The 12,106-nt window shown below is 45.9% G+C and overlaps 1 protein-coding gene across 4 annotated transcripts in view; it reads right to left on the minus strand.

Moving 5' to 3' along the window:
- The window catches only part of ldb1 (LIM domain binding 1), a 78,592-nt gene extending 71,830 nt beyond the window's left edge, over positions 1-6,762 (minus strand). For 2 of the 4 annotated variants that reach the window (XM_008116068.3, XM_008116067.3), the window contains exon 1: positions 6,345-6,762. In XM_008116068.3, coding sequence (XP_008114275.1) covers positions 6,345-6,369 — 25 coding nt within the window. In that variant the 5' untranslated portion in view covers positions 6,370-6,762. The remainder of the gene's footprint in view (positions 1-6,344) is intronic. The other 2 variants (XM_003224229.4, XM_008116066.3) reach the window with 2 other exon arrangements.
- Positions 6,763-12,106: the final 5,344 nt, after the last annotated feature.

Genomic DNA, 12,106 nt, shown 5'->3' on the forward strand with positions numbered 1-12,106 from the left:
CGTCTCCTTCCCCCTTGCAACCTTGAAAATATAGCTAATTCTCATTTGCAGTGGGACACCGTTTTCCGGAGGGACCGTCTGAATCCCAAAATAGTACAATTGTAAAGGTAAACGCTGCTATCTGCTGCTACAACTTAGAACAAGACATGGCAACTATATAGCACATGCACACACATACATACACCTTGGGGAAGTGGGATTTAATCAGCCTCTTGGCACAGACAAGCTCAGCCTGGAATTCAAAACAACAAAAGCGGGGGAGAGCTGTTGGCGCCAACACTACCTTCAATTAAGGATGCAAGAAGGATCAGCCTCAACGTCCATGAGTTGACCCCTAATGCTAGATTCTCTTTGGGAAATTAGGCACTTTGGAGCTGTGGGTTTTTGTATAGGACGAATGCAGATTTCATGGGACATAGGAGTTGCTTTCCTTCCTGATGCTTTCTCTCTCCCTTCCCCTGAGTGTCAGTGGCAGGCAGGGTGGGCCAAGGAAGAGTGAAGGAACTGGGAAAGCCTGGAGGGGAAAATGGGGGGGGGGAGCGAAGAAACCCATGCTGTGCCTGGTGCTTTAAATGTTTGGCCTGGCTTTGGAAAGGGAACACGTGACTTTCTGCTTGAGGAAGCAGCAGCCGATCTGGCAGCTTCCAGCGGGAGATGGAGGAGGAGGAGGTAGTGGTGGTGATGGGGGAAGGGAAGGAGAAGGGAAGGGATTGTTTAGAAACAGAGATTGCAGCAAAGCCAGGGAAGCAGATCCATGCAGACAACAGGTAGGGGACAGATAGCTGGGGAATGTGAGAGCTTCTTAGACATTCAGAAATTCAGGACCAGAGCAGATAAGAGCTTGCTGCATTCAGAGTACAACACTGTAATGTCCTCTGCTTACTGGAGGAATCTGCTAAGTAAAGCTGGACTCAACTGGTGCAACACTGGGAGCAGTAGGACAGGACTGAGGCAAGAAATCAAGATGGAAAACTTTATAGTAAGAGTACATGGACTCCTCTAGAATCAAAATGTATCAGAATCAACTACAGAAGGTCACCAGATAAGGATCTTGTGTTCCTTTGGAAAGACCTCCAAACACAGCATATTCTTTCCACACTGCATGGCGGATTGAACCACATGGGCTTGGTGGTCTCTTCCAACCCTTAAGATTCTTTGTGCCTTCAAGTCACCTGTTGACTCTATGGGTTTTATAGGATTTTCTTAGGCAAAGAGTATTCACAGATGACTTATTACCTTCCTCTGAATATACTCCACAAAACCTTTCAAGATTAACCAGGACTAACCCTACTTAGCATCCAAGACAGTGGTTCTCAACCTGTGAGTCCCCAGGTATTTTGGCCTACAACTCCCAGAAATCCCTGTCAGTTTACCAGCTGTTATGATTTCTGGGAGTTTAAGGCCAAAACATTTGGGGACCCACAGGTTGAGAACCACTGTCTTGGAAATACTGCCTTCGATCCATTAGCAAAACCCATATGTTCTCATTATGTCAAGTGTTTCTGAAATAGAGGTGCCACAAGCAGCAATCTTGTTCCTAAGCATGTTGGTTATGGCAGTGGTGATAATAAGGATAAAAATGGGGGAATTATGAAAACGTCTTTCCTCAATGTTTGGATTCCCCCTGCACACCAAATCTCATTGAGGGAACACATACAGTGATTTCCAACCTGTAGGTCCCCAGGTGTTTTGGCCTACAACTTCCAGAAATCCCAGCCAGTTTACCAACTGTTAGGATTTCTGGGAGTTGAAGGCCAAAACATCTGGGGACTCACAGGTTAACCACTGACACATGAGGAAATTCTTTCCTGGTACCACATTCAAGGACAAGCACTCTAAAAGCTCTGATTATAAGGTTCTGTATACAATATTCAGAGGTGCACCCAGAATTTGCAAAACTTTCAAACATAGAAAATGCTCCTGAACTCATCTGGAAGAGATCACTCTCCATACCAAGATGGTGAAAGATAATTATGTGAGACCCATTTGATACAATTTGGTCACTGGTATTATTATTATTATTATTATTATTATTATTATTATTATTATTATTATGTTTATTTATACCCCTCTATTTCTCTCCACCAGGAGACACAAAGCAGCTAGCCAAGCCCACCTCAAGCAGATGACTGGCCTTGATCTTCCAGCTGTTCACCCCAACTCAAATGCTATAGATGTTAGACCAGGTGACAAACAACACATCCCACAATCACAAAACATCATATAACCTCAGAAGAGTTTTGAGGTGAAGGGTTCCAGCACAACCTCCCACACAAACCTACTTTCACACAGCCAGACACACCATGCGAAAAGCACTCCAAACCATCAATTCCCACAGCTCTTCATACTTTCCAAAGCCTTGCCTTACAAAATAGAGCAAACCCACTGGGTAGCTTGAGTAACTGGCCTTCAGCACTGAAATTGAAGCAGTGCTTATGATCTCTGAAACCCGCACTCATCATGGGAGGCAGGCTTCCCTTCTCAGACATTAAAAAAGCAATAAACCCAATACACAAGTAACATTCTTCAGGACATCTGCCTTCCAATATTGAGGGTATAACCCACGAGGCATTCAGGGCAGCCCTCCCTCCGGAAGAAGCCCCAGAAGAGGTCCCTCCCACAACTATTTTGGAGATGTTGATCTAGCCACCCTAAACTGCTCCCCTCCCCATTCACAGCATACTTCTAGCTCCACCAGCCCCCCATTATTCCAAGCCCCTGAGACCTCCCCCAAAGAGCAATGACTCCAACAGGCTTTTAGGCCAAGAGCAGGCACCCCATGGCCATCACACCCCTGCACCACAGCTGCAAGTAAGCACAGAGAGGGGCAAGCAAATAAAAACCAGGGGGCAAACAAGCAAAACAGAAACAAGCAAGTAAAACAGGCAAGGAAGCAAAACAAGGGCAAGCAAATAAAAAGTGGGGCCAGTAGGCAAAACAGGGGCAGGGAAGCAAAATATTTATTTATTTACTATATTTATATATCGCTTTTCTCACCCCTGGAGAGAACTCAAGGCAGTTTGCAACATATTAATGGCAAAAATTCACTGCCAACATATATATAATAGAAAAAAATCGTAGTAACTAGACACTAATATATAACTCTAACTCAAAATCATTAAACCATTGAACATATGCATAAGCAACATTTAAACACTAAGGCAAAGCAACAAAAACATCCTAATATAAATATTAAAATCACATGATCCAAAAATCGTACATTGAGGTCATTCAGATTGTCATTGCACATACTTCTTAATTATTCTTTGCACTGCATTACTGGCCAAAGGCTTGGTCCCACAGCCAAGTTTTTGTGTTGTCAAAGGCTGGAATCACTAGGTTGCTGTGAGTTTTCTTGGCTGTACGGCCATGTTCCAGGAGCATTCTCTCCTGACGTTTCACCCTATGGCAGGCATCCTCAGAGTTTGTGAGGTCTGTTGGAAACTAGGCAAGTCGGGTTTATATATCTGTGGAATATCCAGGGTGGGAGAAAGAACTCTTGTTTGTTTGAGGCAAGTGTGAATGTTTCAATTGGCCACCTTGATTACCATTTAATAGCTTTGCAGATTCAAAGCCTGGCTGCTTCCTGACTGAGGGAATCATGGAATCCTTTGTTGGGTGGTGTTAGCTGACCCTGATTATTTCATGTTTTGAATTCCCCCGTTTTCAGAGTGTTGTTCTTTATTTACTGTCCTGATTTTGGACTTTTTAAAATACTGGTAGCTAGATTTTGTTCATTTTCATGATTTCCTCCTTTCTGTTGAAATTGTCCACATGCTTGTGGATTTCAATGGCTTCTCTGTGTAGTCTGACTTGGTGGTTGTTAGAGCAGTCCAGCATTTCTGTGTTCTCAAATAATATGCTGTGTCCAGGACAATAAATAAAGAACACCACTCTGAAAACAGGGAATTCCAGACATGAAACAATCAGGGCCAGCTAACACCACCTAACAAAGGATTCCCCCAGGCAGGGAGCAGCCAGGCTTTGAAGCTGCATGGCTTTTCCATACTAATCAAGGTAACCATTCACCCCTGCCTCCGACAGTCAAGAGTTCTTCCTCTCACCCTGGACCTTCCACAGATATGTAAACCTCCCTTGCTTAGTTTCCCACAGACCTCACAACCTCTGAGGATGCCTACCATAGATGTGGGCAAAATGCCAGGAGGGAATGCTTTTGGAACATGGCCATATAGCCTGGAAAACTCACGGCAACCCAGTGATTCCAGCCATGAAAGTGTTTGACAACACATTGGTCACAATTTACTCTTGAATAATGAGATATAACATCATAGAAAGAAAGTAAAAGATAACAGGGAAATGTGGGGGAAATAAGCTTTATAACCAGGCATGGGCAAACTTGGGACCTCCAGGTGTTTTGGACTTCAACTTCCGCAATTTCTAACAGACTACCAGCTGTTATGAATTGTGGGAGTTGAAGTCCAAAACACCCAGAGGGCCCAAGTTTGCCCATGCCTGCTTTATAACATTTGTTTAATGTGTTGGGGAAACTCTTAAGCAACCTGCGATTTTGTTTTCTTTCTAAAGGCCAGGAGGGAGGGTGCTGATCTAATCTCACTGGGGAGAGCTCCAAAGCCAAGGAGCCACCACTGAGAAGGCCCTGTCTCTTGTCCCACCAAGTAAAGAGGGCCAGGGAAGCTAAATATATGGTGCGCTCATATAACCAAATATAGGGGGCCAAGGAAGCAAAACAGCCCATGGTGCGCTCATATAACCAAATATAGGGGGGCAAGGAAGCAAAACAGCCCATGGTGTGCTCATATAACCAAATATAGGGGGGCAAGGAAGCAAAACAACCCATGGTGCGCTCATATAACCAAATATAGGGGGCCAAGGAAGCAAAACAGCCCATGGTGTGCTCATATAACCAAATATAGGGGGGCAAGGAAGCAAAACAACCCATGGTGGGGTCATATAACCAAATATAGGGGGCCAAGGAAGCAAAACAGCCCATGGTGGGGTCATATAACCAAATATAGGGGGGCAAGGAAGCAAAACAACCCATGGTGCGCTCATATAACCAAATATAGGGGGCCAAGGAAGCAAAACAGCCCATGGTGCGCTCCTATAACCAAATATAGGGGGGCAAGGAAGCAAAACAGCCCATGGTCCGCTCATATAACCAAATATAGGGGGCCAAGGAAGCAAAACAGCCCATGGTGGGGTCATATAACCAAATATAGGGGGGCAAGGAAGCAAAACAACCCATGGTGCGCTCATATAACCAAATATAGGGGGCCAAGGAAGCAAAACAGCCCATGGTGTGCTCATATAACCAAATATAGGGGGGCAAGGAAGCAAAACAACCCATGGTGCGCTCATATAACCAAATATAGGGGGCCAAGGAAGCCAAACAGCCCATGGTGGGGTCATATAACCAAATATAGGGGGGCAAGGAAGCAAAACAACCCATGGTGCGCTCATATAACCAAATATAGGGGGCCAAGGAAGCAAAACAGCCCATGGTGTGCTCATATAACCAAATATAGGGGGGCAAGGAAGCAAAACAACCCATGGTGCGCTCATATAACCAAATATAGGGGGCCAAGGAAGCAAAACAGCCCATGGTGGGGTCATATAACCAAATATAGGGGGGCAAGGAAGCAAAACAACCCATGGTGCGCTCATATAACCAAATATAGGGGGCCAAGGAAGCAAAACAGCCCATGGTGGGGTCATATAACCAAATATAGGGGGGCAAGGAAGCAAAACAACCCATGGTGCGCTCATATAACCAAATATAGGGGGCCAAGGAAGCAAAACAGCCCATGGTGCGCTCCTATAACCAAATATAGGGGGCCAAGGAAGCAAAACAGCCCATGGTCCGCTCATATTGCGACCCCAAAACCCATGGTGCGCTCATATAATCAAATAAAGGGGGCAAGCAAGCAGAAAATGGGGGAAAGTAAGCAAACAGCCTATGGTGCGCTCATATAACGACCTGAAAGCCCGTGGTGCGCTCATATAACCAAATATAGGGGGCAAGCCAGTAGAAAATTGGGACAAGCAAGCAAAGCACCCCATGGTGCGCTCATATCACGACCCCAAAGTCCCCTCCCCCGGGGCCCTGCAGTCTCCTGCATTGGTGAGGACCCTGCAGCCTTCCATTCCCCCTTTCCCCAATGTTGCTCCTTCTGCCCCTCTTTTTTGGGGAGGCGGGGTTTGATAGGAGCTTGCCTCTCTCCCTGTGGCCTGCTCCTGGCTGCAAAGGGGCCCGAGCAGGGGCGAGAGAGAGAGAGAGAGCTGCCTTCCCCGCCTGGCTTCCTTCCTCCCCAGCCTCCCCCGCCCCCTTCTTCTCCTTTCTTGCCCCTTTCCCCCCGGCTTACCTGGGCATGCACACCCCACTGACATCTTCACATGCCCGGCCCGGCGCAGGGGTGGTCCGGCGTGCCCGCTCGGCGGGGCCCTGGCATCCGCCGCCCTGTGAAAGACCCCCGCCCAGCAGCAGCAGCAAGGCCGACGACGGCGGCGACGCTGCTGCTCCTCTTGCGGCTGCTGCTGACTCCCAGCCTTCCCCGCCGGGAAAAGGAAACGCAGCAGCAGGCAGGAGCGGAGCGACCCGATTCTTCTCCTTCCCCTCTCTCTTTCTCTTTCTCCCTGGGCTAAAAAGGAGCTCAGTGCTTGTATGTGTATGTGTGTGTGTGCGTGCCTCTATCTCTCTCTCCCTCTCTCTCGCTGTGCGCGCGCTGCGTGCGCGAGACGGAGACGAAGGCGGGTGGGGGCGCTCTCTCTCTCTCTCTCTCTCTCTCTCTCTCTCTCTCTCTTTCCTTCTCTCTTTGCCTTTCCCCGGCTGTCTCCCAATCGGATCCCGGGTCTGATGAATATGCAAAATAGGTTAGGGAAGGAGGAGGGGGAAAAGAGGGAGGAGAGCGAGCGCGCGAGCTTGTCAAAGTGACCTGAGCCGAGGAGGAGGGAAGAGGGGAGGCAGAGGGAGGGACAGCCGTGTGACGCAGGCAGGGAAAAACACCCCGCTCTCTGGAGGGAAGCGAAGGGAAAAGAAGGGAAGGGAGGGGGAAAGCAGTATAACTCTGCTGCCTCCCTGTCTGTGTATCTCCATGGCGCGCTCTCCAAGCGAGGGACATGTGCTGACACGTTTGCCAGCGGGCATCCATGAGGGCATGCGTGCGTGTGTTCGCGCAGGCAGAGGCCTTGTTGCCAAGCCAGGCCTCACGTGGGTGGGCCTCCCGCTCGGGCGGGAACTCGCAGCCTTGGGCAGAGTGCTGTGTCGCCGGGGAGACCCTCGAGGGACAGAGCAGCGTTTCTCAACCTGGGGGTCGGGACGCCTGGGGGGTCACGAAGGGGGGTCAGAAGGGTCGCCAAACACCATCAGAAAACACATTTCTAATGGTTAGGAACCCCTTTGTAGGTGAACTATAAATCCCAGCAACTACAACTCCCAAATGTCAAGGTCTGTTATCCCCAAATGCCACCAGTGTTCAAATTTGGGCATATTGAGTATTCGTGCCAAGTTTGGTCTAGATCCATCCTTGTTTGGATCCACAGTGCTCTGGATGTAGATAAACATGTAGATGTTTAGCCTGCAGAAGAGAACATGATAGCCATGTACAAATATGTGAGGGGAAGTCATAGGGAGGAGGGAGCAAGCTTGTTTTCTGCTGCCCTGCAGACTAGGATGAGGAAAAAATGGCTTCAAACTACAGAAAAGGAGATTACACCTAAACATCAGGAAGAACTTCCTCACTGTGAGAGCTGTTCGGCAGTGGAACTCTCGCCCCCAGACTGTGGTGGAGGCTCCTTCTTTGGAGGCTTTTAAACAGAGGCTGGATGGCCATCTATCGGGGGTGCTTTGAATGCGATTTCCTGCTTCTTGGCAGGGGGTTGGACTGGATGGCCCATGAGGTCTCTTCCAACTCTACTATTCTATGAACTACAACTCCCAGACTCAAGGTCAATGCCCACCAAACCCTTCCAGTATTTTCTGTCCATCATGGGAGTTCTGTGTGCCAGGTTTGATTCAATTCCATCAGTTGGTGGAGTTCAGAATGCTCTTTGTAGGTTGAACTATAAATCCCTGCAACTGTTGGGAATCATCCTGGACTACTCAAGTCTAAATGTAGTCAGATAGATGATAGAGTTAGATTGAGGGAATCCTTTCCCCTTTTCCAAAGCATGCCTAGATAGGATTCACCATTGTTTCCTGCTTCCTGTCCTATTTAGGTCAACCCACCCTTTGATGTTTCTAGAAATGTGATCTCTCCTAGGACTTTGACTTAACTTCTCCAATTTGGCTTTTGGAATGTTTATGGCCCTAGAGAAGAAGCAACCCACAAAGCTTGGTCGCCATTCCAGCTTGCTGCTTTGTTCCAGGGAGGACGCACCTCTGTCCTCTATTAGTCAAGATGTAGCTATCTAGAGCTTTGTTATTTTAATCCGTCTATGTGTATTAGAATAGGATAGATTAGATAGTTAGGTCCAAACCTTTTCTATCCATCAATGGATTTCTTTTTGCCTCAATAAATGCTTTTAAACTTTAAAGCTAACTTTGCATCCCTTTGCCTTCCTGATGACACAGAGGCTTTCCAAAACTCACACCGCGTAAGACTCACCGCTGCTGCAATTTTTTACTCTGCTATTTTAATGGGAATTTACCTCATAAAAAGGGTGATTACAGCTACAACTCCCAAAGGACAAAATCAATCCCCCCCAACCCCACCAGTATTCAAAGTAGGGCATATTGGGTATTTGTACCAAATTTGGTCCAGTGAATGAAAATACATTCTGCATATCAGATATTTACATTACGATTCATAACAGTAGCAAAATGACAGTTATGAAGTAGCAACGAAAATATTTTTCTGGTTGAATGTCACCATGAGGAACTGTTGCAACATTAGGAAGGTTGAGAACCACTACTCTAAAGATGTGAAACTTTCCTTTTGGGAAACATACAGCAAACCGTCCCACCAAAAGACCTATTTGCCCAATTTGATCATTGGTAGGGTTGAAGGAGCCCTTTGATTGTAGGTAAACTATAAATCCTAGCAACTACAACTCCCAAATGTCAAAGTCTATTTCCCCCAAACTCCACCAGTGTTCACATTTGGGCATATTGAGTATTGGTGCAAAGTTTGGTCCAGATCCATCATTGTTTGAGTCCACAGTGCTCTCTGGATGTAGGTGAACTACACCTCCAAAACTCAAGGTCACTGTCCACTAAACTCTTCCAGTGTTTTCTGTTGGTCATGGGAGTTCTGCATGCCAAGTTGGATTCAATTCCATCATTGGTGGAGTTCAGAATGCCCTTTGATTGTTGGTGAACCACAACTCCCAAATGAAAATCATTCCCTCCCCAACCCCACCAGTATCAGGTATTTGTACCAAATTTGGTCCAGTGAATGAAAATACATCCTGCATATCCAATATGTACATTACAATTCAGAACAGTAGCAAAATTACAGTTAAGAAGCAGCAACGAAAATAATTTTATGGTTGGGGGTCACCACAACATGAGACACCGTATTAAAGGGTCACGGCATTAGGAAGGTTGAAAACCACTAGCATAGAGAGTCTCGCTGCCTGCCTGCCTGTTTTCCAGCCTTCGTCTTCTCTTGCTTACTTGCTTGCCTTCCTTCTTATTTTACTTTCCTTCCTTTCCTCTTCCTTGCTTTCTTTCTTTCTTGCTTACCTGCCTTCTTTCCTGTTTCCTTCCTGTCCTCTATCCCTGCTTGCCTTCTTTTTGCATTGCTGTGAGTTTTCCGGGCTGTATGGCAATGTTCCAGAAGCATTCTCTCCTGACATTTCACCCACATCTATGGCAGGCATCCTCAGAGATTGTGAGGTCTGTGGGAAACTAAGGAAGAGAGGTTGATATATCTGTGGAAAGTCCAGGGTGGGAGAAAGAACTCTTGTCTTCCTGAGGCAGGTTTGAATGTTGCAATTAATCACCTTTATTAGCATTGAAAAGTCTGGCATCTTCATAGCCTGGCTAATTCCTGCCTGGGGAAATCTTTTGTTGGGAGGTGTTAGCTGGCCCTGATTGATTCATGCCTGGAATTCTTTCTCCCATCCTGGACATTCCACAGATATTCAAACCCACTTGCCTAGTTTCCAACAAACCTCACAACCCCTGAGGGTGCCTGCCATAGATGTGGGTGAAACGTCAGGAGAGAATGCTTCTGGAACATGGCCATCACAGCAACCCAGTGATTCTGGGCATGAAATCATTCAACAACACGTTGTCTTCTTTTTGCTTTCCTTCCTGCCTTTACGCCTGCCTGCTTGCCTGCCTGCCTGCCTGCCTTCTTCCCTCTTCATTTACAGACTTCTTTCTTTCATTCCTGTCTTCCTTCCTTTTTTGCCTTCCTTCCTCCTTTCTTTCTTTCCTGCCCCTTTATTTCTTTCCTGTCCGCTTTCCCTCTTTTTTTCTTTCTTTCTTGCTTGCTTGTCAGCCTTTTTCCTACCTTCCTTCTTTCTTGCATCTTCCTTCCTTCCCTATCTTCCTGCCTGTCTTCTCTTTTCCTTCCTTCCTTCCTTTATTTATTGTACTTATACTGCTTTTCTCACCCCTAGGGGGACTCAAAGCGGTTCCCAACATAATCAATGGCAAAATTCAATGCCTTACATGTATAAAACAACACATATCAAAACAACAAAAATTATAATGGGTTAAAACCATTAAAATTATAAAACTATAAAATAACATTTCTTCCCTCCTGCCTTTCCTTCTGCTTGCCTACCTGCCTGTCTTCTTTCTATCTTTCCTTCTTGCTTGCTTCCTTTCTTGCCTACTTTCCTTCCTTGCTTGCCAATAACATGTGCAATCTGCAGTTGGACCAGTCTCTCCTTCAAATCATAGGTATTCTTCTCTATTATGAAATACAAACTGCACTCTTCTACACGGGGGATAGGTTTTGTGAAACCTTGCTTCAGAGGAGAGTTCAGTGGGCTGTATCTTCCATACATAATTTGGGGGGGGGGGGGTTACCAGCTGTTAGGATTTCTGGGAGTTGAAGCCCAAAAACATCTGGGACTCCAGGTTGAGGACCACTGTTCTAGGAGGTAAATGTGGCTTACCGGTACATAGATCTCCTTACATCATGAACTATCACAGTAGCTCTGAGAGCTCTGATAGGTTCAGGCACAATGGATCTATCTACGTTATAGAATTAATACAGCTTGACACCACTTTAGCTACTTCCAATGCCATTGAATCATGGGATTTGTAGTTCAGTGAGGCACCAGCACTCTTTGGCAAAGAAGGCTAAATCTCTTGTAAAACTATATGCCCCACAATTCCATAGCATTGTCACAGCAGTTAAAGTGATTTCAAACTTCATTAATTCTACAGTGTGGGTCCACCCAGTGAGCTGAACTTTTCCAAACTCACTTTTAACACTTCATTTGCTACACCATGTTGGCCATCATTAAGTCATCAAGAGTAATTTACATTTCGTGATGTGGTGCAACTCTAGTCCTTTGTCAGGGTCCTATGCTATGGACCTGCCATGCCTATATTATACATACACATACACACACACACACACAAATATATATATTGTACATTTGAATATTTTGCAGGCATTATTCTCATTCGTCCAAAGACGCTGAATATTGTGTAATTTTCTTTAGTATTATGTTATTCATCAATAGTTGCATTATTCTGCTCTCTTAACAAATATATAAGCTGCTAATGGGACTTCAAGGTCCATCTAGAAGCTGCTAGTAGGAGCTAATTGCCCAGCAGAGACTGGTACAGCCTATTTCATTCAGTAGGCACCTGAAGATAATAGGACAGGATGAGTTCTAGACTTGTTTTGAAAGAGGCTAGCTGCCCAAGGTCTTTTTCACTGGAAAGGTCAAAATGTGGGAATGAGACAATGTTTAATTGCGTGACCATTGAATGAAAAGGCCACAAAAAGTGTAACGGACAGTGTCTTTGGACAAATGAGAATAATGCCTGTAAAATGTTCAAATATACAATCAATAAATATTGAACCATCACAAAAGGCTGTGAAGTCCGACAATGATTTGATATAGTAGCATCTGACATGCTTTCTGGATTAGGCAGATTATTCAAATCCATTACATGGGCTTCAGGCCTAGCTATGGAACAGGGACTGTTTGGGTT

Source organism: Anolis carolinensis, chromosome 3 (genome assembly GCF_035594765.1).
Source record: "Anolis carolinensis isolate JA03-04 chromosome 3, rAnoCar3.1.pri, whole genome shotgun sequence".
Classification (NCBI taxonomy): domain Eukaryota; kingdom Metazoa; phylum Chordata; class Lepidosauria; order Squamata; family Dactyloidae; genus Anolis; species Anolis carolinensis.